The sequence below is a fragment of the Micromys minutus genome (genome assembly GCF_963924665.1).
Source record: "Micromys minutus genome assembly, chromosome: 6".
Classification (NCBI taxonomy): domain Eukaryota; kingdom Metazoa; phylum Chordata; class Mammalia; order Rodentia; family Muridae; genus Micromys; species Micromys minutus.
This window is the reverse complement of record NC_137975.1, coordinates 46,525,584-46,552,795: the sequence shown is the minus strand read 5'-3', so window position 1 is coordinate 46,552,795 and position 27,212 is coordinate 46,525,584. Positions and strand designations below refer to the sequence as shown.

At 34.2% G+C, this 27,212-nt stretch overlaps 1 protein-coding gene across 1 annotated transcript in view; it reads left to right on the top strand.

Annotated features, from left to right (window-relative positions):
* MALRD1 (MAM and LDL receptor class A domain containing 1) overlaps positions 1 to 27,212 on the top strand; it is a gene marked incomplete at both ends in the record, with an annotated part of 691,362 nt that overhangs the window by 137,596 nt on the left and 526,554 nt on the right. The window contains 2 exons of the mRNA XM_080918486.1: positions 14,367 to 14,540; positions 26,558 to 26,678. Of these exons, the coding sequence (XP_080774612.1) occupies positions 14,367 to 14,540; positions 26,558 to 26,678 (295 nt within the window). The remainder of the gene's footprint in view (positions 1 to 14,366; positions 14,541 to 26,557; positions 26,679 to 27,212) is intronic.

Genomic DNA, 27,212 nt, shown 5'->3' with positions numbered 1-27,212 from the left:
GGCATTGAATTCCTGATATTTCCAAGACTTTTAACATTAAACTGTATTTAATTTTGTTAAATGCTTTCTCAGAAATTAGTGAGATAATTATGTAATTTTTTTCTTTGAGTTTCTTTATATTAGTAGATTATGTAATGGATTTCCCTATATTGAACCATCCCTGCGTCCCTGGGATAAAACCTACTTTATAATGGTAGATGATATTTTTGATGTGTACTTTGCTTTGGTTTGCAAGAATTTCATTGAGTGTTTTGGCATCAATGTTCATGAAAGAACTTGGTCAGAATTTCTCTTTCTTTGTAGGGTCTTTGTGTGGTTTAGGTATGAGTGTAATTGTGGTTGTTAAGAAAGAGGTGAGTAGTTTTCCTTTTGTTTATCTTTTGTGAAATAATTTGAACATTATTGGTACTAGTTCTTCTATGAAAGTGTGATAGAATTGTGCACTAAACCTATCTAGTCCTGGGCTTTCTGGTTGGGAGGCTTTTGATGAGTGCTTTTTTTATTTTTTTCCTTAGGGGTTATATGACTGTTTAGATAGTTTAACTGATCCTGATTTAACATCTATACCTGATATCTGTATATAAAGCTGTCTATTTCCTGTCGATTTTCCAATTTTGCTGAGTACAGGTTTTTGTAGTAGGATCAGATAATTTCTTGAATATCTTCAGTTTCTGTTGTTATGTCTCCCATTTCATTTCTTATTTTGTTAATTTGGATACTTTTACTGTGCCCTCTAGTTAATCTGGCTAAGAGTTTATTGATCTGTTGATTTTCTCAGGAATCAGCTCCTGTTTGTACAGTTCTTTTGTTTCTACTTTGTTGATTTCTGCTCTAAGTTTGATTATTTCCTGATGACTTCGACTCTTGGGTGTATCTGCATCTTTTTGTTCTAATGCTGTCAGTTGTGCTGTCAAGCTGCTATTGTATGTTCTCTGCAGTTTCTTTCTGTAGGCACTCAGAGCTATGAGTTTCCCTCTTAGTATAGCTTTCATTGCATTCAATTTGTTTGGGTATGTTGTGCCTTCATTTTTGTTATATTTTTAAAAATCCTTAATTTCTTTCTTTCTTCCTGGACCACATTATTATTGATTAAAGAATTGGTCAGCTTCCATGTGTATGTGGGCTTTTTGGTTTTGTTGTTGTTGTTGTTGTTGTTGTTACTAAAGACCAGTCTCATCCCATGGTGATCTGACAGGATGTATCAGAGTATTTTGATCTTCTCATATCTCTTGAGGCCTGTTTTGTGACCGACTATATGGTCAGTTTTGGAGAATGCACCAAGACGTGCTGAGAAAAAAAAAAAATATATATATATATATTCTTTTGTTTTTCAATGTCTGTTTATTCCAGTTGGTTCATAACCTCTGCTAGTTTTTCTGTGTCTCTGTTCAGTTTCTGTGTCCATGATCTCTCCATTGATGAGACTGTGGTGTTGAAGTCTCCCTTTATTATAGTGTGTGGTGCAATATATGTCTTTAACTTTAGTAGAATTTCTTTTATAAATGTGGGTGCCCTTGTATTTGGAGCATAGATATTCAAGATTGAGAGTTCATCTTGATAGATTTTTCCTGTGATAAGCAAAAAGTGTATTTCCTTATCTTTTTTGATAACTTTTGGTTGAAAATATATTTTACTTGGTACTATGATGGCTACTCCAGCTTTGTTATGGAGGGGGGGACCATTTGCTTGGAAATTTTCTCAGTCATTTACTCTGAGGTAGTGCCTGTCTTTGTCACTAAGATAAGATTTCTGTCTGAAGCAAAATATTGGGTCCTGTTTACATATCCAGTCTGATGTTCAGTGTCTCTTAATTGGGAAGTTGATTCTATTGATGTTAAGAGTTATTAAGGAATAGTTATTGTTGTTTCTTGCTATTTTTGTTGTTAAAAGTAAAGTTATGTTTGTATGCCTTATTTGTTCTTTTATGTTTGTTGCAAGAGGATCAATTTTTGCTTTCCCTAGGGTATAGCTTTCCTCCTTGTGTTGGAGTTTCCCATCTATTATCTTTTGTAGGGCTGGATCTCTGGACAAATATTGTGTAAGTTTGGTCTTGTCCTGGAATATCTTGGTTTCAACATCTTTAGTAACTGATAGTTTTGCTGGATATAATAAACTGGGCTGGCATTTTTGTTCTCTTAGGGTTTGTATGATACCCTTCCAGGATCTTCTAGCTTTCCTAGTTTCTGTTGAGAATTCTGGTGTAATTCAGATCAGTCTGCCTTTATATGTTACTTGCTCTCTTTCTTTTAGTACTTTTAATGTACTATGTTTTGTACATTTAGTGTTTTGACTATTATGTGTCTGGTAAATTTCTATTCTGGTACAATCTATTTGGAGTTCTGTAGGCTGCCAGTATGTTTATGGTCATCTCATGCTTAAGATTAGAGAATGGGTGTAATTGTAGCTTCAAGGAATGAGTTGGGTAGTATTCCCTCTGTTTCTATAGTGTAAAATATTTTGGAGAGTATTGGTATTAGGTCTTCTGTAAAGGTCTATTAGAATTCCGCACTAAACCCATCAGGACCTGGGCTTTTATTTGGGGGGGGGGGGTTGGCAGCTTTTTAATGAGTGCTTCAATTTCCTTAAGGGTTATGGGGCTGTTAAGATGGTTTATTTGATCATGATTTAACTCTGTACCTGTATCTGTCTAGAAAATTGTCCATTTCCTCTAGATTTTCTAGTTTTGTTAAGTATAGCCTTTTGTAATAGAATCTGATGATTTCCTGAATTTCTTCAATATCTGTTGTTATGTCTCCTGTTTCATTTCTCGTTTTGTCAATTTGGATACTCTCTCTGTGCCCTCTGGTTAGTCTGGCTAGGGGTTTATCAATCTTATTTATATTTTGAAAGAACCTGCTCTTAGTTTTGTTGTATCTTTTTATCTTTGTTCTTTTTGTTTCTACTTGGTTGATTTCTGCTTTGAGTTTGATTATTTCTTGCCATCTATTCCTCTTGTGTGTATCTGCTTGTTTTTGTTCTAGAGCTTTAAGTTGTGCTGTCAAGTTGTTGGTATGTATTCTCTCCAGTTTCTTTTTGGAGGTGCTCAGTGCTATGAGTTTTAGCACTGCTTTCATTGTGTCCCATAAGTTTGGATTTGTTGTTTCTTTATTTTCATTAAATTCTAAGAAGTGTTTGATTTCTTTCTTTATTTCTTCTGTGACCAAGCCATTATTGAGTAAAGTATTGGTTAGCTTCCATGTATATGTGTGTTCTTTGGTGTTGTTGTTGTTGTTATTGAAGACCAGCCTTAGTCCATGGTGATCTGATAGAATGCATGGAATTATATTGATGCACTTCTATCTGTTCAGGCCTGTTTTTTGAACAACTATATGATCAGTTTTGGAGAAGGTGCTCTGAGGTGCTGAGAAGAAAGTATATTCTTTTGTTTCAGGATAAAATATTCTATAATTATCTGGTAAATCCATTTGGTTCATAAATTCTGTTATTTTCATGGTTTCTTTATTCAATTTCTACATCTATGATATGACTATTGATGAGAGTGGGGTGTTGAAGTCCCACTATTATTACGTGTGGTATAATATATTCTCTGAGATTTAAGTTTCTTTTATGAATGTGGTTACTCTGTATTTGAAGCATAGGTGATCATGATTGAGAGTTACTCTTGATAGATTTTTCCTTTTATTAATAAAAAGTGACCTTCCTTGTCTTTTTTGATGACTTCTGGTTGAAAATCAGTTTTATTTGAAATCAGGATGGCAACTCCAGCATGTTTTATTGGGACCATTTGTTTGGAAAGTTTATTCCCAACAGTTTACTCTGAAGTAGTGCCTGTCATTGTTGCTGAGATGAGTTTCCTGTATGCAGCAAAATGCTGGATCCTGTTTACATATTCAATGTGATAGTCTATGTCTCTTTATTTGGGAACTGAGTCCATTGATATTAAGAGATATTAAGGAATAGTGATTATTGTTTCACATCTAAACCACACAAAGATCCTACAAAGAAAAAGAACTTTGGACTAAATTCCTTCATAAACACTGATGTAAAAATACTCAATAAAATTCTTGAAAAATGAATCCAAGAACACATTAAAGCAATTATTCACCATGGTCAGGTGGGCTTCATCCAAGGGATGCAAGGAAGGTTCAATATACAGAAATCCATCAACGTTATTCACTACATAAATAAACACAGGGAACTAAAATCTCTCTACATGCTGAGAAATCATTTGAAAAAATTCAACACTATTTTAAGTTAAAAGTCTTGTAAACATCAGGTATTCAAGACATATACTTAAAATTACTAAAACTAATATACATCAAACCAGGAGCCAAGATCAAACTAAATAGTGAGTAACTTGAAGCAATCCCACTAAAATCAGGGACTAGAAAACTAAGTCCACTCTCCCCCCACCTATTCAATATAGTGCTTGAAATACTAGCCACTGCAATAAGAGAACAAAAAGAGGTCAAAGGGACACAAATCAGATAGAAAAAAAATCAAAATATCACTATTTTCAAATGGTATGATGGTATACTTCAGTGACCCTAAAAATTTCACCATGGAACTTTTACAGCTGATAAATTACTTCAGCAAAGTGGCTGGATATAAAATAAATTCACGCAAATCATTAGCCTTCCTCTACTCAAAAGACAAACATTCTGGGAAACAAATTAGAGAATTGACATCCTTCACAATAACCACAAAAATATAAAATACCTTGCTGTGACCTTAACCAAGAAAGTGAAAGAACTTCAAGCCTCTGAAGAAGGAAATTTAAGAAACCCTCAGAAGATGAAAAGATCTCCCATGCTCATGGATTGGAAGGAACAACATTGTAAAAATGGCCATCTTTTCTAAGGCAATCTACAAATTCAATGCAATCCCCACCAAAATTACAACTCAATTCTTCATACAGTTAGAAAGAGTAATTTTCAATTTCATTTGGAATAATAAAAAACCCAGAATAACAAAAACCATTCTCAACAATAAAAAAAAGTTCTGAGGGAATCACCATCCCTGACCTCAAGCTGTATTACAGATGAATTGTGATAAAAACTGCCTGGTACTGGCATAGAGACAGGCAGGTAGACCAATGGAATAGAATCAAAGACCCAGAAATGAACCAACACAAAGTGTCAAAGGTCACTTGATCTTTGACAAAAGACCTAAAAACATTACATGGGAAAAGAACAACCTCTTCAACAAATTGAGCTGGTTCAACTGGCAATCACCATGGAGAAGAATGCAAATAGATCCCTTTTTATATCCTTGTACAAAGCTCAAATCCAAGTGGATCAAAGACCTCCACATAAAACCAGATATACTGAAACTAATAGAACAGAAAGGGGGAAGAGCTTAGAACACATAGGCACAGGAGAAATTTTCCTTAACAGAATACCAATGGCTAATGCTACAAGATCAAGAATCAACAAATGGGACCTCATGAAATTGCAAAGATTCTATAAGGCTAATGACACTATTAAAAGGACAAAATGACAACCAACAAATAGGAAAAAGATATTTACTCAATCCTACATGTGAGAGAGGGCTAGTATTCAATATATCCAAGGAACTCAAGAAGCTCTACCCTAAAAAATCAAAGAATCCCATTAAAAATGGGTTACAGAGCTACACAGATATTTCTCGATGGAGGAATATTGAATGGCTGAGAAGCACCTAATAAAATGATCAACCTCCCTAGCCATTAGAGAAATGCAAATCAAAACAACCCTAGTATTTTACCTCACATCAGTCAGAATGGCCTAGATCAGAAACTCAAGTGACAGCAGATGCTGGCAAGGATGTAGAGGAAAAGAACACTCCTCCACTGTTGGTGGGATTGTAAACTGGGGTAACCACTCTGGGAATCAGTCTGGTGGTTTCTCTGAAAATTGGACATAGTGCTACCTGAGGATCCAGCTATACCATTCCTGGGCATATACCGAAAAGTAGCTCTAATATCTAACAAGGTCACATGCTCAACAATGTTTATAGAAGCCTTATTTATAATAGCCAGAAGTTGGAAATAACCTAGATGTCCCTCAACAGATGAATAGATTCAGAAATTGTGGTATATATACACAATGTAGTACTACTCAGCTCTTACAAACAACAAGTTTATGAAATTTCTAGCAGATGGATGGAACTTGAAGCTATCATCCTGAGTCAAGTAATCTAGTAACAAAAGAAAACTAATAGAATATGTTCATTTATAAATTATTACTGCCCCCTCCAAAAAGAGCTCAGAATACTCAACAAACCATCCACAGAACTTATGGAGTTCAAAATGAAGGAAGACCAGAATGTGGACACCTTATTCCTTTTTAGAAGGGAGAACAAAACAGGAGAGGAAATACAAGGACAAAGAAAGGAACAGGGATTGAAGAAAGATCTACAGAGATTGCCTCACAAAAGTTCAGTTAATTTTTCAGTCTTCACTGATCAGAAAAGAATGACAAGGTTAATACTGAAGTACACAGTAAATTCATGCCTCTAAATATGTGGTTATAGCTGTTTACTCAGACATCCTTGATGAAGAGTTACTTATTATCCAAAAGGATAAATCAAATTATGTTTTCAGGTTGGGATAATTCTGAGGCCAAGTGCCCAGAGCTCTTTATAGGTTGTTTTAGTTTCTTGTTTGTTTTGATTTATTTTTAAACCTTTTCTCTCTCCCATTTCTTTGAGGAAATGAAGATTTAAACCATTGCTTATCTCTATTTCCACCTTATCCAAATGCCCTCAAAGTACTTCCACCATCCCTTTATTTAATTAAACCCTATGTGTTAGAATGATATAGATTCTTTTAGGAAGCCTAGGGGAAATTCTTACAATTGAAAGAGTACATTCCAAGCTAGCTTAGGTTTAATTCAAAGTCATACACTGAATTATAGACATAGATTCCATAAAGTGCAAGGGAATAGGATGTGTTAATTATCTTTCATTCTATGTATTTAGAAACAAGTATTATGAGTATATACTGTTCTTAGGATTCACGGAGGTCACTAGAAATCCAGATGTGTGTGTGTGTGTGTGTGTGTGTGTGTGTGTGTGTGTATGTGTGGTGTGTCTATATGTGTTTGTATATATGTGTATGTGAGTGTGTTTGTCTGTGTTTGTGTGTCTATATGTGTGTGTATATATATATGGAATTGAGTGTGAATATGTGTCCTGTGTGTATATTTATATATGTATCTGTGTATGTGTATGTATATCTCTCTGTGTGAGATTTTGTGTATGTGTTTGCCTGTCTTTCTATGTCTGTCTGTGTGCATATATGTTCTTTTTGAAGATATCCTATAGTTTTCAGTACTGTATCTTGTTGATGATCGTTAATTATTGCTAGTCATTGGGATGCTAGGTTTTCATCACTTTCTGTTAAGGTAAATTTTCTGGTTTTGGTAAAGTATGTAGCTTTTCTGTGGGTATTTTTCAGTTGAATCTTTGTGAGAATATCATTCCTGATAGTCAATTTTGACCTCATAGCTAAGATTTTATTCCTATTGACTTCAGATACTGATCTAATGGTTCCTCTATTTTTATGGAAAATGAGAGTGTTTCAAAAACAGACTAAAGACTTACAGAAGTATTTAGGATTTTTTTTATGCATCTGCTTCAATTATAGCCACCTTTAAGGTTGAGAAAAGTTTGAGTTACTTAATAACATATTCCCCTTAGAAACTATTAGAGGACTATTTCTCTAGTTTGAAAGCCATTCATGCCAGAGAAACAAAACAATAATCTTCTCAGTGTATTAAATGTCCTTATTTATAAGCATATGACAATATACGATACTTTCATTAATGTTACACAAAAACAACCAACCAAATTCCCATCTTCTTAGGTATTTGGAGAATATGACTGATTCTCTGATTTAGAACACATTGGTAATAGTTCTGTTTATGGAACAAATGTTCCTCATTATAAAATAATACACAAAGCAATAAAATAAGCCAAGCTGGACACTTTGATATGATTAAAGCTTCCATCTCATGAAATTATACGATTATTTCCTTTCGGTACAGTCATATCAGGCTGACACCATTAAGGGTAGGTTTTGAAAGGACTTTAAAGGAACATGAGCTTTCTTCTGGGTCACCTTTTCTAACAGCACAATTTAAGGTCATTTTGTATGAATTACCTTGTACTTTATATATGGTCAACACATGGCTTCAATATGCTCATTGTTCCTACAGCCTGTCATTGTTCACAATGTGGACTTTAATTTTGAAGCTTCAGAAGTCACTTTAGCCACTAGTGGAAACTTGGCACATTTCCTCAAAAAGAGAGATAGGACAAACAGAACACATGCAGACCAGAGGTCAGTATTTCTCATTGATGTTGAAATATAGTTACTGGTTATAATTAGCTAAGAAATATGAAATATGAGGGAGATTAATGCGAACACTAATACTTTCTGAGTTCACATTTGTTTTGCAAAAACGACATAGTTTTACTTTCATACTCTTGCTGTTGAATACAAAAAACTAGATAATCTGAACCTTGAGATTTCAGTGTGTTAAGCTGTTTTTCTTTAATTATCCAACACATTTTGCAATTATTTTAATGGGGCTTCATTTGATCATAATTCACAATTTTCTTTTATAAAAATACATATGAAGAAAAAACAGGACAAAAAATGGACTGTCCATATTTGTACACAGGATTGTGAGCTACCCTGGGATGTGTATGCTTTGGAGTCGAAGATGTCAAAAAAAAAAAAAAAAGGAATAAACAAAACCAAAAACAAACAAACAAAACAAACACCAAAGTCATTCTTTTCCCATTTAGAACACAGGGTTAAAACAATGTAAACATTCTCTCTGTGGTTCAGTACAGAGATGATTACAACTTTTAATCAATTACTGTTCTTGAGTCTTTAATAACAACAAACTAATTCAATGTTTGCTCTAACACTGGTGCAGTTTGGAAGAGGCAGTATATGAGCTACTTTCTCTTAGTGCTGTGACAAAAGGTACATAAAGGAATGAAGGACTCACCATCTTAACTCACGGTTTCAAAGTGTGCAGTGCCATGTTTTCCATACCTTGTGTTCTTTAGCAGGAAACAATGGCAGAAGTGTGGCTGAGTTACCTAACTGACTCACACCTCATAGTCTACAGGAAGCAGAGGAGAAAAGATCCTCCCTCCAGCAACACCATTTCTCTGGTTAGTTCCCAACTCCTAAAATTGCTACTGCTTAGCAAAGCACTAGTAACTTAAAGTCAAATTTCCTAAACATAAATGGCAATTATCAATAACGGAACTATACTTATATAGTGATTCAGTGTAAAATTACTACACAGGGGTAAGTATGATATAGTAATAATTATAAAACTCACTATATTTTGAAATTTTGAATTATAAAAATTCAAATTATAAATTTTGAAATTTTTCTGAAACTAGGGATGAACTTATGTCAAAGAACAGTTAATAAAATGTGATTCTGGGGTGTGTCACAAATAGCATTTGCACACTCCTCTAGGGTGTGTCAGGAATAGCATTCTCTCACTTCCAGGGTGTGTCCCAATAGCATTTGCACACTCCTCCATAGTTGTGCTGCTTAGATATTTTCTGATGCGTCTGAATGAGAAGTGTGGAGAAAAGATTGAGCATGTATACAGTAATATCACTTTCAGAAAAGAATTTAGTGAATATAAGAGGTTCTACTTCACTTGTGGTGCTAAACATACGTTTAAGTCTGTTCTGAGAGAGAATACTAGGAATATAATTACACCAAATATAATTACACCAACACCCATAAAGTCTCCGTGTGTCAGTATAGAATAATCTGCTTCTCAGAGAACTTCTTCCTAGTAGCATTTATAAGATCTACACATGTCTTTACTTTTATATCTGTTCTTACATTCTAATTATTATCTTTCTCATTCTAGATATTCTTATTCTTATATTAGTTGCTAAAATATGTAGCTGTTGTTACAAAAACAAGAACATATGAGGTATACATTCTGATTTGCAGCAAGAAAAGCAGAGGTAGCTGAGAGAAGGGGATGTACTTGAGAAAAAATGAGAAGTTCATTTCTAAGGAGTTTTGAGTTAGAGAAATATGTTATGCACTCTTTTGTTATTGAAATAAAACGGCACAGCAATGGAAACTTAGAGACTAAAGAGTTTATTTGAGCTTAGGGTTCTAGAGTGAATCTCATCCATCACAGAGATACAGAAACAAGCAGCAGGCATGGCTGCTGGGTCAGAAAACTTGCATCACTAATTACAAGCATGGAAGAAAGAGAGCAAAGTGAAAGTGCTGTGAGGTTTTGACTTCTCAAAACCCACCTCCAATGGCACATCCCTCCATCAGCCTAAGCCTTCTAAACCTTCCCAACCAACGCCCAAAAGTGGCAACTCAGTGTTCAAATGTCAGAACTGATGGCAGGGGTGGGAGGTTTTCACTCTAACACAAAAAGAAATTGTGGCAAGAACTGTAAAAAATATAAGTAGAGAATTTGAGGCAGGTTTTGAAAGAGGATAGGTCAAAATTAAATGAAAAAGAAAATATGAATATGAAAGAAGTGGCTTTAAACTCTAAGTGAGCTACTGGGGTATTATTTACAGACTTTAGTCACTATCTATGGCTTATTGGTGTTATTCAGCTGAGTGTTTCCTTTCTACTAAATTGTTTTGTGTGTGTGTGTGTGTGTGTGTGTGTGTGTGTAGACATGTATATATATATATATATACATATATATATATATATATATATATATATATATATATATATATATATATAGTATGTTTGCTTGCTTATACATTTTCATGTTCCATGAGATATTTTCTAAATGGTTATCTATACAGCACAAGCTGGCTTTAACATTGCTATTTCCACGTCTCAGTGACCCTACTGCCTAAAATACTTACCAATACTCTGGGTTTTTCCTTTCTTCTCTTTCTCTCTTCCAGCCTTCTCAACCCCTCTCTCTTGGAGTATTTGTTATCAAATGGAGGCTTCTTGAATACAATAATTCATTCTTTAATATTATTATTGTACTCCATTCAAATTATACCATAGTGAAAACCAAATATAAAAAGATGTCTCTGTATTTTTAAAATTTTTATTGAATATTCTCTGTATTTACATTTCAGATGTCATCCCCTTTGCCCCAATTCCATCCCCCAACCCTCCCATTGGCAGTCTCTGCAGCTTTGTTTAAATCAGTGCTCTACAATGATGGGAAATTTCCTGTGTAAGTTCAGTACTGTATTCATCCCATACTTAGGATGCTCAGCACCACAAAGACACTAGTTTTCTCTTTGCTGTGTTTTAATTTATGTTTATCTAAACTATGTTGTACCATTGTTACTGCATATACATTCTAGTGTTTCTTATCTTCCCCAAGTCCCCTTGAATCGTATGAACTTCCAAGGACATCCAATAATTTATCCATTATTTGATATGAATTCTTTCCTTCCTCTTTCCCTTCCCCTTCTCTTTTATCTTCTCCCCTTCTCTACTCTTCTCTTTCTCTCTAAATGATCACAGAAACTAAACCCTACAAACAGTCCATGTATTTCATTTTTTTTAGAATGTTAAGTAAATACCTAATATACACAATTGCTGTAATGGGTTTGTAAGGAATTTACAATATGCCTTGTGATTTGGAATGGGAAGCTTAGTAGTCTGACATTGAATGTATACCAGATGGAGAGCCATGGGGTTTTCACTCTTGATGAGCATCTATTTGAAACCCCAGCTGTATTATGTACAATTCAATTACTGCTCCCTTAGCAGTACTGAATCTGAAGTGACTTTGGAGGGTTGTTTGGTACTAAGTTGAAGGACTGAGGTTTCTATAATGCAAATTCTGTTAAATATAACTTGTAAGCTCCCATGCTGTTGAATATGGATCTCCTTAGCATTTATGTTTAGTAATTATTAAAATGAACCCACACTAGTGAAGAGCTGAGTGACAGACAGTTTGGGATCTTCAAATAATATTCGGTATGAGCATCTCCTGCACAAGCAGATTGGAAAAACTCTTTTGTGTATTTGCAAGCTGGGAACACCAGAGGATTAAAACAGGGATCTAAAATTTAATTGTCAATGAGAATCGGGTCCTCACTTTCTGTGGTATTTAATTAAACACTTCCCTTTGACTTTACATTTCTAATTTACCTGTCAAGGTCTGAACTTGAGCAAGCTTATCAACAAAGTCTAAGATGAAATGGATAATCAAAAAGAATGTTTTGATCAGATAGTGTCAATTACATCTACACAGGAAAATAAAAATAAATTGGGACACAGAATATCCAGTATCTTGAACTGAAGAATTAAAACAAAATTAAAATGTATCTGTTTTTCTTACAAGCTAAAAACATCCTTATTTTAATATTTCATTTTTTATAGATGACTTTACAGCTTTATGTCTCTATGTGACAATGGGTAGCATAAAAAAAAATCACTGTGCATCAGAGCCTCATTTTGTGGAAGTTTTGAAAAAAAATTATACAGAATAAATCATCCCCAAACTGAAAGGATTAATCTATTCTTCACACAGTACTAGGTCGTGAGAATGTGCCTCGGAAGTCCTGGTAGAAAAAAGAAAGGTGCTGAAGCTTATTTTAGAGCTATTGATGTTAGGAGCAAATAGAGAATTCCTTTTATTCTCTTCAGTATATAGTTAAACCATGGCACCCTTAGATGCTATGACCATTAAAGATGAATAAGATGTAAAATGATTAAATTTTTCTAAAGAATATTTTGTGTGCCTTAAATTATGTGTGAGGAGTACCCTATGAAAATTCAAGCTCATCAATAATATACTAAGAAAATTAATAGAATTATTTGTTGTAATTTTGCTCTATTGAAAACATTAATTTCAGAGAAAGTTTTTGCTAGTTTGGGATTTGAATATAAAATAGCATACGTGACTATTCCCAGTGTTATAACTTTGAATCACTGTCTATATGACCAGACTTACAAGAAGCAAGAGGACAGGTACATGAGAAATCGATCGAGTAGGAAGAACCATGGCTGTGCTGGCAAAAACACATTCTCACCCTTATTTGGTTTTGGCACATTTTTTTTTCTAATTTATTGTTAGAATATTGACAAATGTTAAAAATACCAGCTCCTACAGGTGCCCAGATCTTTTTCTAAGGGGAGAACTATGATAGCAGTTCAATGAAAATAAGTAGTATTTTGTGGTATTGCACATTTTATGATTAGAGACAATAAAGTCACACTTATTTAAAGACTCTTTGATATTTATTATTTTTTAAAATAAATTATTACACATGCTTAGAGGAGTTTTTAAATGTGGGTATATGAATGTCACAGGACAACTAACTTAAGGTGCTCCTGGTTACTGAACATGGGTATTGGCACCAATAGCCTTTACTCTCTGAACTATCTTACAGGCCCATTATTTTTTTCCTGCTATTGAAAATAAGAATTTTCTCATATGTATCTGATTACACTTTTCCTTTCCTCTATTTCTCCAACTTCTTCCCCACACTTCTCCTCTCCCATCTAGATATACCTTTTTGTCTCTTATTTTATAAAAATAGGTTTCTAAGTGAAAATAATATAATATTATACAACACATTCATAATATGACAAAATAAATGCTAATAACATACTGGAATAAGACAAAACAAACAAACTGAAGGAAAAGAGCCCAAAAAAGCATAAAAAACAAACATAGGCTCAGAGAGCGACACTCATCCACTCCATGCACTCTGGAATCTCATGAAAACACTAAACAAAAAAGCCTTGTAAACCCAGATGACCTGTAGGGTAAAAAGAGAGAGAAATCTATGTGTAAAATATAAAATATAACAAAGTACAAATAACACATAAAACAAAAATGAAAAGAAAAGCCCTGATAAAAGATTATGAGACAAGAAGTCTCTAAGGATGGCATTCACTTTGTTTGCTGTTGGCCATGAACTACTGGGCATGTGGTCTACCTTTAAGGAGAGTTAGATTCCCAAGTCAGATTCTCTTAGGGAACACTAAACTTTCTTTTGCAATTGGAGATAGCTTCTTGGTTAGTTAGGGAGCCATGTGTCTATTTTTTTCAGCTCTAGGAAAGCCCTAAACAGGCTCCCCAATCTCAGTGAGTTCATACATACTTTGGCCATGTTGATTTAAAGGACCATATTCTCTTGGATTTCTCCAACCACTGGCTCTTACACCTCTTTCTCTTCCATGGTTCCCTGAAGCGTGAGGAAAGAGAATTGAGGGAGACATTCATTTAAGACTGAGTATAAGTGCATTCAGGCTACAACCTCTATTACCCAGTGATGACCTGCTTTAAATCACAGGCAAAATACACAATATATCTATACCTTTACCTATACCTATATTTATTATCTCTACCTATATATTGTGTATTTGTGGCTATATACTTATGTCTATATATCCAAACTTATTTCTACAGGTGCAGTTTTGGTATCGTTTATCAGAGCATTCCCGTCTTTCTGTTTTCACAAGAACATCAGCAGATGGCAGTTTGCTAAAGCAGAGTGAAGTGACCCAATTCTCTGAATCTCAGTGGAGGCAAGCAAAATTCAATCTCCAGGCAAAAGCTGAAGAGTCTACTCTTCCTTTCCAGGTAAGCACAGGAGGAGTTAATGCACTGCATGAGATGGTAGGTGTGACATAATAATCAATACAGACAACAAAGTAACAGATTTGATGAATGCTCACTGTACCAATAAGCAAGGTGTATTAATATAACCAGGCAACTAGATAGTTACTTGGGCTGATTTTTTTTTCAGAATTATATATAGAATTGTAGCAACTGTCAGAAATAATATGTACATTAAAAGGGTGTGAGAAGAGAACTTTGGAAAAGATTTTAGAGCTAGAAGGTGAGTATAAGAGTGTCATGAAATACACACTTAGATATGATACAGATGTTGCCACCATGACCACACAGCTGCTATGGATACCTGCAAAAGGCTGGACCCTTACCTATCCATTATTAATAGAAGGCGTGCTGGTGATGTTCCATGTTTTCTCAGGGAGCAATTGAATTAAGTTGCTAAAAGGGAAAGAGATTATATTTCCTCTACATGGGATACATAGGTAATAAGATGGACTTCGTAAGAAGAGGAGGAGGGCCAATAATGGGTAAGGCACTCACAGTTCATTGGATATGTGTGTGAAAAAAATGTATTTGTATATTTTATGCAAAACTTCTTGAAATTTGTACATTTATCTTTGTTTTTTTTTAAGTAAAATTCTTCAACAACAACAACAAAAAAGATCAAGACATAGTAGGATCATTGTCATGGCCATCAACATGTCACATAGAGAACATCAAAGAAGGGTTTTATGAGATGTAAGGAAGGTTGGGGCTACAATCTCAGTCAAAGTCTGGTATATATCTCATAATAAAATGATTAGAAAAGGTCACATTATTTTTATAATTAATATAACCCCAGATAACACTCAAGCTCAAAGAGTCAGACCACTTTGAGAATATTTCATATGCAATATTTTTAACAGTAATAATGATGAGAACATGACAAAACTACATACCAAAATATATTATGTACAGTATATTAAATAATGATTATACACAAATATATTTGGGTATATTATATAAATATGGCTCTTATTATATAATGCAACATTACATTAGCACAACACAATATGAGCTATAGAAATTTAGAATATGTAAATGTATATTTGTCTTTATATTATATTAGAACAATATATTATAGGCATGTAAAAGTGAATGTTCAACAATATTTTTTCAACTGTACATAAAAACAGCCGAACAATAAAATATCTGGGATTTTGCAACTGTACAATTTCTGTTAATAATACTTTAACATGTATGCTATCAACCTCACTTTATGTGTATGATTTATACATAATATACCATCTATGATATATATATATATATATAAATACATGAATGTATATTCAATTATAAGAAAGTATAATGAGGCAAAAATAATATGAGCTGCAAGATCAGATAATAGACTATCTCCAATAAAGATTTTCTTCAGTTCAATATAGTGCTTTGTTTCTAGTAGATTCTTTTTTTTTCTTTTTTTAATTTTTTTAAATTTATTTTGTTTAAATTGAACAACTTTATTTTAGAAAACAAAGATAAATGTACATATTTTAAGCATTTTGCATAAAAGTATATGAATATAAAAAAAACAAAATGTCAAACATGAAGAAAAAGTGCATTTTCCTAAGCGAACTTGGCATATCTGAGTTGAAGAAAAATGACTTTGATTGTGCCTAGTTTTTTCCTCCTACTGCTCTTGTCTAATAATACAAGGGTATTTGATGATCTTCGATACAGTTGTCTTGCTCAATAATAAAAGCAGGCGGCTGTAGCTCACTCACTAAGTGGATACAACAATTCCACGTTCTTGGACTGTGACTTCCTTCTGAAAGACACAATTATAGAAACTAGATCTAATGGTAGGGTGTTAAAAATATATTATCCCCAAGTTAGGGCCTATAGGTGTCCACTAATTGGTCTCACTGACTGCAAATATTTTCTTTCATCTTTCTGTTTCCTAAGCTGAGAGAAATATAATGATGATAAAGGAAGTATTTCTGGAGAGGCTGAATATTAATTAATGAGATTGTAGTGAAGATGTTGGCTGTGTAGGTGGGTTCCAGAATCCTAGAACCAAGGCAAAATATAGGATTATGGAAACTTGCTTAAGCCTTCTATGCTTTTGTTTTACCTACTGCTATGGTACGGGAGATTGACAGTTGGAACTGGAGTTGATAAATAACATACATTCCTGTAATGCTTTCCTCAGAATTGGCTGAGATAAAATGTAGAAATCAAACAGAAATCAAAATATTTTGATGCAGATGTTATTAAAATCTACATTGTGTGTTTAAAATAGGACACTCATTTGGACTAACTAGTACCCAGATAGTAACTGATTGCTGGAGAAAGGCTGGGTTCTCATAGTAGGAAAAGCCTTGTTTATTGCCAAGAAGTTGTTGGCAGTAAACAACACCAGAATGCATGTGTCATATTTTTATTCCCTGCTGTTATGATAATATACATTGAAAAAGTAACTAAAGGTGAAATAAATGATTTTGATTCACTGGTCCAGATTCCACTGAGATGGCAGGAAAGACACAGCGGCAGAAACCTGAGGAGCTGGTCACATTGCTTCTGCAATACTGACGGAGAGATGAATGCAAACTACTGCTTAGATTGCTTCTGCATTTATCCCATTCATAATCCCTGCCCAGGCCTTTATTGGCCTTGTCTACTTCAAAGACATGTCTTCTAAAATTCATCAACTTAATCAAGATAATCTCCACAGGCATAATCAGAGGATATTCTTGATCCTGTCAATTTAAAGATTAACACTAACCACAAGTCTCTGGAAACCAGAACTTCTACTAAAGGATGCTTGAATGGACAATGTGGAATGAAAAAGTTCAGCTTGCTTGGTACATTGGGATACCATCCCTTGTTAGAAGGAGTAGTAGCCAATGGCACCAATGTTATTACAGGACATTTTTTCAGTAAACATAGGACAAATAGGGAGCAAAAATTAACTTCTGTGACTATTCACCATTTAGAAACATTATAAGGGGGAGGGAGTAGGAGGAAAAGACCTAGAGAGGGGACAGTGATTGGGCTATAAAAATAAACTGATAGATAGATAGATAGATAGATAGATAGATAGGTAGATAGATAGATAGATAAATAAACATGTAAAGAAATTGTGTAATTTACATTGAGTAGTTTTTGTTTCTGTGGTGGCCATTACTTCTGTATTGCTCAGATAAAATAGATATCAGGATTCCTTCATAGTTTGAAAGTAAAAGTCCTTTTGACTAAAACTCTGGATTCAATAATTAGAGACTTCTATAGCTAGAGAAGTCTCCTGATTTAATGAGTAAAACTGCACATGATGTCTGTTGGAAAAAATGTTTGACACAAAGACTTCCATAAATTCACTTTGGTATTAGGCTCCATAGCATGAGACAGGCCAAGAAAGTGAGGTCAATGTTTCCTTTGTCTCTAGTGCTTGTAGCCTCAATATGTTCCTTTTGATTTTGACAGAAACTCATCAAAACATCCCATTAGTGTCTGTGATTGACTGTCACTGGGAAGGAAAGAGAATCCCTGCCAATAGGTCTAGCTGTCTCAAGAATACTCTAATAGGAGGAAATAGCTGCTGTTCCTCTCTGTGACTGGAAGTTCTCCTCCACTGTCACTGGAAAATTTCAGCAAAGTGTAGACTATATTCTTTTTAATATTACTTACTTGGACCTGAGTTTTGAATTCGTTTGCTGTGCACATCAAGACATCCCCTCACCATCTGGAAGTGTATTAATTAGCTAGGTTATAGATTGGTGGTTTTGTGCTGTATTGTGCTATGGTGGTTTCAGATGGTGACAGTCTCTAATATGACACTGTACTACTGATCTCAGGCTCTCTATGCCATGCTTGAGACTTAGTACCATATTTTGGCTTTTCTTTCCAACAGTTCTTGGCACTTGGTTTTGTTGAGCCTATATGTGTCTAATTCACCGGAGAGGTGAATCATAGGTGATGATTCCTCCTCTTTACTTTCATCTGCTTTTCATTAGTCCTTTTACATGCTCAATGTTGCACACATTTGTTCTAGAAAATATGAGCCAGTAGAGAGATACAAAGCAGAGAATCTTTTAACCTCCCCCACCAGATTTTATCATGATACATCTGCATTCTTAAATCAGATATATCCTGTATTAAACTTGAAATGCAGTGTCCTTTTGAAAATTGAGAGCTAAAATCCTTATCTGATGCAAATCAGTGGAAGATATTTGGGCAGTTTATTTAGCTATGAATATGTTTTTACTGTCTTGTACTCATTTTCTGTAATGCAACCAGTAATACATAGTACTTAGGTTATATAAACAATCTTAAGTCCAAACTATTCAGGTCCTGAGATCCTAAACCCATCTGGCCCACATGGAATTTAGATAGGAATTCTGAAATTACAATAACTTTCCTATGTGGGTTAGTTTGGATTTTGTGTACACACACACACACACACACACACACACACACACACACACACACATATATATATATATTTAAAATATGCATCCTCATATGCTATAAACTATTTATAGTAATATGACATACTATTATAAGGTGTTTATAGCCAGTAATGAAGAAAGAAATCAATAAACATGCAATTATACTTTAAATAACTGTCAGCAATTTGTTGATATATTAACATTAATTATCCAAAAAGACTCAACTTTGGTCTTGTTTACATCTTTTGCTCACCTACACACACACAAAAATGCTGTTATTATATTTGGTGTTATCAGATTTCTCTAGTTCTTTTAAATCCTGAAATTATGCATTAAGAATTTAGCTTTGTATAATCTCATATATTAACAACAAATAAAGATGATATTATAACTGTATGTGTTCTATCTGGAGCTTAAATCTGAAAGTATATTAGAAACATTCTAAAACTGGGACACTTAAGTCTTGTGGGCTGCCTTTTTTAAGGGTGGCCTTGCTTTTGGTTTGATCATTGGCTTCATATGGTTAAACTCTGAACCTATTTATTTAGGGCAATCCAATCCAGTCTAAACACAGGAAAGAAGAAAGATCCTGGATTGTGAGACCTATGTATTTCATTTTAACCATGAAATTTGGATGAGGTGTGGTGCTTTGATGTGAATTGGAGACCATAACAGGGAACAAATTGCTTTGAGTTTCCTAGGGAATAATCACCCTTAGTTGCTAGGACTTCCATTGTTCTCCTGCTGGGAAAGGATTAGGCTTTTTGTTGATTCTTTAAGGAAATTAATTTACACAGTCTTTCAGGAGTCTCTCCATCACCTGGGTAGAAGAATTGGAAAAATTTTAGTCCAATAGTTAATTATATTCTGTCCAAACTGTTTTAACTTGGTCTGTTCACGTTCAGCTGTTATGCTGAGCCTTTTTCACAAAAATAAAATACTGCACTTTGTCATTTTACTTTTTTGAAACTTCGGTTATAAGTTCTAATATCAAAAAGAATTTTTATTTGAGTACCGTTCTTGGATTTCTTATTGGTGTAATATATATTTAAACATGTTAAAATCCTATTGAAACAGTTATGTCATATTTTAGGTTTCATCTGAAAATGGCTCTTTTATGTTTTCTACAGTGAGTGGTTTGATATACATTTTCTGTAAGATTTACTATTATTAATAACTTTCCATCACTGGAAGCATCAATGAAGGGTAAGATTTATAACACAGAATTAAATATCTGTGTAAGTTGCTGATTCCTCAGTCTTCTTCATGTAGGGCCTCAGGAAACCTTGAATTGATTGAAAGACTTGGAGTGAACCCTCTGCTAAGCAACTGAGGTTTCCTTTTTTTCATGAAGTGACATGAAGGGAAAGATGTTATGTTTTACTTTTTTTCTAAGTAAGCTTTGAGTTTTGTTGATGTGTAAAATAATCACTTCAATATTAACAATTAATAGGTTGCAATTTTTAAAAGCAAGAAATTTTGTAGTTTACGGTATAATTATAGTTTCATAAAACAAAACAACAAAGTTTAAAAGTAATTTGTAATATTGTATAATTATAACTAGCAATAGCTTAGACTACACATTCTTCCAAGTGACTCTCTAACATTTAGCCAGTTAGTTCACTATAATTGTTTTTTGTTTCACTTTAAAATGAGTAAGAAAATCTGTGCTGCATTCACATGATTTAAATGGTATATAGTAAAGTTTAAAGAAAATATGACTACTCCCACTTTCTTATTTCTTTCTATTTCTAACAAATTTTATATTATGTTAGTGCTGTAATTAACTTTCTTCATTGTGTTTTATTTAATAAGGTTGGAAAAATGTTAGTTTTTTTCTGGGTAAGCTTCTAGTTTTGTTGATTTATAAAATAATCACTTGAATGTTAAGAGTGTTTATGACTTATAAATTTTAAAAGCAAAATTTGTGGTTTTCAGTATAATTATAATTGAATAAAACAAATCAAGAAAGTTTTAAAAATAATTTTCAAAGGGAAATGGATCTACGTTTAATTAAAAAATAAGCCTTAACATTACATGAGGATTCTATAAACAGAATTTTTTAGCTCTACTTTTCCATTGGTGAAACATTTCTTCTAAGTGAACTATTGTATATTTGTTAGTTTCAGTCTTATAGTTCTGGAAGGTGACAGCTTTAGGTCTCAGTATAAGAGACCTGCCTGAGTACAACAATAAAACAGCAACAGTAGCAGCAACTACAACAAACTAAACCAAAACAAACAACACCCAAGTGATTAAAAATAATGGGTAAGTGAGATGATTCAGTGAAAAGATACACCCTGCCAAACCTAACAACTTAAAATTTAAATTCACTCATATATAAATATGACTTCAACATATGTCTAATGCAAGCATGTACCTGCACAGAGACATACAGACACATGCACGAGTGTGTGAGAACATACACACACACACAGTGTAAATTTTTAAGTAAAGATATAATATTGCTGATAAATATTTATAGTTATGTATTATAATATCAAAAAACACTTTTAAAAATTGGGTGGTTTTCAACCAATAGTATCATTGTAATCTTTCAGTACATGGTCTTGAAATTAATTACATGGGACTAAGACATCAGGTAGGTAATGATTAAATATTAGTTTTCTATGAAATTTGAGGTATGTTTAAATTATAATTTAATGTTTGCAGATGGGATGGATTCCTAGGTTGGGAAGGCTCTGGATGTCTTGTCCTTCAGTCTCTCCTCAACTCTGTCCCAGTATTTCCTTTAAACAGGAGCAATTGTAGGTTAATATTTTTGATGACTGCTTCTATTTCTTTAGGTGCTATGGGATTAATTAGATGGTTTATCTGGTCCTGGTTTAACTTTGCTATCTGATATCTGTCTAGGAATTCATCCATTTCCTCCAGATTTTTCAGTTTTGTTGAATATAGGCTTCTGGAAAGTCTAAGGAAACTGTCAAGAAGACAAAACAGCAGCCAAAACATTTCTGAAAGGATCTTTACCAACCCTACATCTGATAAAGGGCCAATATCCAATATATACGCATAACTCAAGAGAGTCAATATATACAAATAGACTCTAGAGAATCAAATAATCCTATTAAAAATGGGCTTCAGAGCTAAACAAAGAATTCTCAACTGAGGACTATCAAATGGCTGAGAAACACCTAAAGAAATGCTCAACACCCCTAGTCATCAGGGAAGTGCAAATCAAAACAACCCTGAGATTCCTCCTTACACCAGTTAGAATGGCTGAGATCAAAAAAAACTCAGGTGACAGCAGATGCTGGCAAGGATGTGGAGAAAAAGGAACACTCCTCCACTGTTGGTGGTATTCTAAGCTGGTACAAACACTCTGGAAATCAGTCTGGTGGTTCCTCAGAAAATTGGACATAGTTCTACCTGAAAACCCTGCTATTCCACTCCTGTGCATATAGCCCAAAGATGCTCTAAGATACAACAAGGACACATGTTCCACCATTTTTATTTATTTATTTTTTCTTATTGAAAAAGTTTATTTTAAAAAACAAAGATAAATGTACAAATTTTAAGCATTTTTGCATAAAAGTATATAAATACATTTTTAAGGTTATAATTAAGTATTGGTGAGTACATATACATACACATATGTATATAAGTAACAATAATATAGGAAAAGAGTTTATTAATTTGAGGGGATAGGAGAATTCTCAATCGAGGAATATCGAATGGCTGAGAAATATCTAAGGAAGTGCTCAACATCCTTAGCCCTCAGGGAAATGCAAATCAAAACAACCCTGAGATTCCACCTCACACCAGTCAGATTGGCCAAAATCCAAAACTCAGATGACAGCAGATGCTGGCGAGGTTGCGGAGAAAGAGGAACACTTCTCCACTGTTGGTGGGGTTGTAAACTGATACAACCACTCTGGAAATCAGTCTGGAGGTTCCTCAGAAAAATAGACATAGTACTACCTGAAGACCCAGTTATTCCAGAGATGAGACTCTCCAACATACTACAAAGACACATGCACCACAATGTTCATAGCAGCTCTATTTATAATAGCAAGAAGCTGGAAAGAACCCAGATGTCCTTTAGTAGATGAAGGAATACAAAAATTGTGGTACATTTACACAATGGAGTACTACTCAGCTATCAGAAACAATGGCTTAACAAAATTCTTAAGAAAATGGATGCATCTAGAGAATATCATCCTGAGTAAGATAACCCAGTCACAAAAGAACAGACATAATATGCAGTCACTGATAATGGGATACTAACCCCAGAATGCTCTGAACACCCCAGAAACAACTCACAGACTGTGTGAAGTTCAAGAAAAAATATATTTTAATTAAAATAGAACTGTATCACATCCCCTTATCCTTCCTACAGTTCCACCATTTTTAAAGCAGCCTTATTTATAATAGCCAGAAGCTGGAAAGAACCCAGATGTCCTTCACAGAGGAATAGATACAGAAAGTATGGTACATTTACACAATGGAGTACTACCCAGGTATTTTAAAAAGGACTTCAAGAAATTTCTAGGCAAATGGATGGAACTAGAGACTATGATCCTAAGTGAGGTAATGCATTCATAAAAGAACACACATTGTATACACTCACTGATAAATGGATAGTAACCCCAGAAAGCCTTGAATACCCAAGAAATAATTCACAGACATTATAAAATAGGAAGGAAAACCAAAATGGGGATGCCTCAGTTTTTCTTAGAAGGGAGAACAAAACACTCACAGGAGGAAACGCAAAGATAAATAGAGAAACAAGGATTGACGAAAAGAATCCTTCAGAGGCCAACTCACCAGGGATCCACCATATATGCAGTCACCAAACCCAAGCACTATTGCTGATGCCAAGAAGTACTTACTGGCAGGAACCAGATAGAGATGCCTCCTTAGGGACTCTGTCAAAGTCATATAGATACAGCTGAACATGCTTCCAGCTAACCATCAGACTGAATATGGGGACCCCAGTGAATGTAGAAAATAAAATGAGGTAGTTGAAAGGGGTTGCACTCTCCTTGGAAGAACCAGGGTAAATACAGAGACTGAAGTAAATGCCATCCAGAGACTGCCCCACTCAATGATTCATCCCATATATGGTCACCAAACCCAGACATTATTGTGGATGCCAAAATGTGCATGCTGACAGGTACCTGATATAGGTGTCTTCTGAGAGGCTTTGCCAGAACCTGACAAATTCAGAGTTGCATGTTCTCAATTGGACTGAGAATGGTTTCCCCAAAAGAGGAGTTAGAAAAAGGGCTGAAGGAACTGACAGAGTTTGCAACCCCACAGACAGAACAACAATATCCACAAACCAGAACCCCCAGAGCTCCCAGAGACTAAACCACCAACCAATGAGTACACATAGAGGGACCCATAGTTCCAGCAACATGTGTAACAGTGGATGGCCTTATCAGACATTAAGGAGAGAAGAGATCTTTTGCCCTGTGAAGATTCAATGCCCCATTGTAGGGGAATGCCAGGGTGGGGAGATAGGAGGAAGTGGGTGGATGTGGGCACACTTTCATTGAGTCTGAGGAAGGGGTTGGGAGATCGAGATCCAGAGCAGAAACTGGAAGAGGAAAAGGAAATAACATTTAACATGATAGTAAGTAAAACATCCAATTTAAAATAAAGAAAATATCTAAGCTTTTAGCTACTACCCTAGCGTCATGCCTGCCTGCCTGTTGCCATCCTTTCTGCCATGATGTTCATAGACTCTAACCTCCTAAATCTGTAAGCCCGAATAAACTCTTTTTTTTCTTTAAATTACCTTGGTTATAGTTTTTTTCATAGTAATGGATAGGTAATTATGACAGATAGTATATTAATAATGACAGTATTCCATAGGGAATAGATTTTCATTATCAAAAGCAACATTAAAATATGTACATGCCAGGAAAAGTGTAGAGAACTTGGGTTACTTGTGTACCCTAGATTTTGTTTCTTTTAAAAAATTTCATTACAATTAGTCTCTACTGAAATTGCCCTCACTCATGCATTTTATCCATTCAATTTATTGTCCAACTAATTGGTCGTTCTCTAAAAACTTAACATCCTCAATGCCCTAAGGTTTCTAACGCTATATTTATGTTCATATTCACTTGCTTTTGGTTAGGTTATAGTCTCTCTTTCTTCAGAGTGATATGTTTGGTAGAAATTACTATTAGGGTTTAACTTAATTTTGTGATACGACCTTTGTTGGTGGTAGAGATCACAAAATTAGGATAATAAAAGCAAATCAGAAAAAGTACCCATCAAGTTTAATTTCAAATAAATAATGAAAATAATTTTCCAAAAACCCAAAGTGAACTGTGTTTTAGTGCTTGGATTCAATGAGAAAGAAGAGATGAAGAGAAATACATGATTGGATAAAAATATGATCTAATGGTAATATATGAAAAGAAACTTCACCAGGCCTCTTTGTTCGTATTATTTTTGTCTCTTTTATGTAGGGATCTTTTCTGCTATTATGAGGCAAGTCATCTGCCACATTGCAGTACTGTGATTTATTTTTAGAAGAAGTAGTTCAGAGATTTCTATAGAGCTATCCACCATCTATAAAGGCAACACTATCAGCATTATGTTTCTATTGCAAGAAATAGCGGAATGTGATCTGAGCTTCAACATAAGCAGACTGTTAGTGTCTTGCTATTAGATATCCACAGTGATAAGATGAAGATAGACCTACCAAATATGTCCAAAGATAGTATCATTGGCCGTGTTCTCAGGGTTCTAGAAATAACTTTCCTGGGTCTCTCTCTCTCTCTTTCTATCTCTCTCTATCTATCTCTCCTTCATTCTCTTCTTCCTGACTCCCACTTTCTGGCTCCCTTTCTTCTTTATCTTGTTCCCCGTCTCTTGCCCTCAGCTTTTCATTCTTTAATTCTCCTAATCTTCTCTTCTCTCTTTTTTTTCTCTCACACCTGTTGACACTTTTGTAGTAGAATTAACACAAAGAATAAAATGAGTGATTAACAGGAGGAGAAAAAAGTATGTCAAATTACCATGAAGGGTTTTGTAGCAAATTTAAATAGATGCCTTCTTGTGATTTAGTAAATGAATATAACTAAAAGCTATGGATGCTTAATGGTTATAATATTTACCACACAAAGTACATTTCTATATTTATACATCATTATATATATGTATATATATATATATATATATATATATATATATATATATATATACATAAGTACTTAAATACTCAGATGTGGAAATGAATTATTTCAGCTAAACCACTAAAATTAATTCCTATATCAATTAAATTGAACTGTAAACCATACTGTTGATCACCCAAAGATCTGATTTTAAATGCATGTGACTCCTAGTAGCTCCAATTGGAAGCATGCCCTTAACTGATGATGAATTGCAACTTTTAACTGAAACAAGGTTACCTAACATATTAAGGTTACATAAGAGGCTGTCAAAGCAGTTATGACTATGTAACTTTATAATTGGAATGCTCAGGTCACAACAGTTTTCTAAAATTAGACTGAAAACTGGAACAGGTGTAAATGAGTTTCTTTATTGGAAGAACATGATTTTGAGATTTTTACTTCTATGGTATATTTAAATAACTTTATCTTTCTTTGACAACAGTTAATTTTAGAAGCTACCATTTTGTCATCAAATGCTACTGTTGCTGTAGATGACATCAGTATATCCAATGAATGTGAAATTTCCTATAAGTCACTTCAAAGTACCAGCATACAAAATAAAGGTAAGATTATCTTTTCTTGTGAGTACTGTAACTTCAAACATTCAAGCAATTAGCTCTAATGTCTAATACAGAATGAAGATCAACTTGACATATTTTTCAATGTTAAGTAATTTTATTTACAAAATAATTATTTATTCTTTTAAATATATTCTTCTTATTTCTATATTTTTCCATCTTATTCTCCCTCATCCCCTGCCTTCTACAGCTATCAACCTTCTCAATGAATCCATCTTTCTTCATTCATATCTTCTGTTTTTGCATGGACTCACTGAATATAGAGTTACTTGTTTGTGTGTGACTGAAAATTTTTTCATGGAACAAGAACAATTTACCTTTCATTAAATCACTGAAGGAAGGGACACACTCTCCAACATGCATTCATTGCCAGCAGTGTCTCTATGAAGGGTAGGGTATCATATTGTAGGGTATCAGCTGTGAGTTATCTATCAAAAAGCTGCTGGCTAGAAAGGATGCTAGGGTTCCTCAAAGACTATTATTGTCAATGTTTTTGATTATCCATCATGACTCAATACT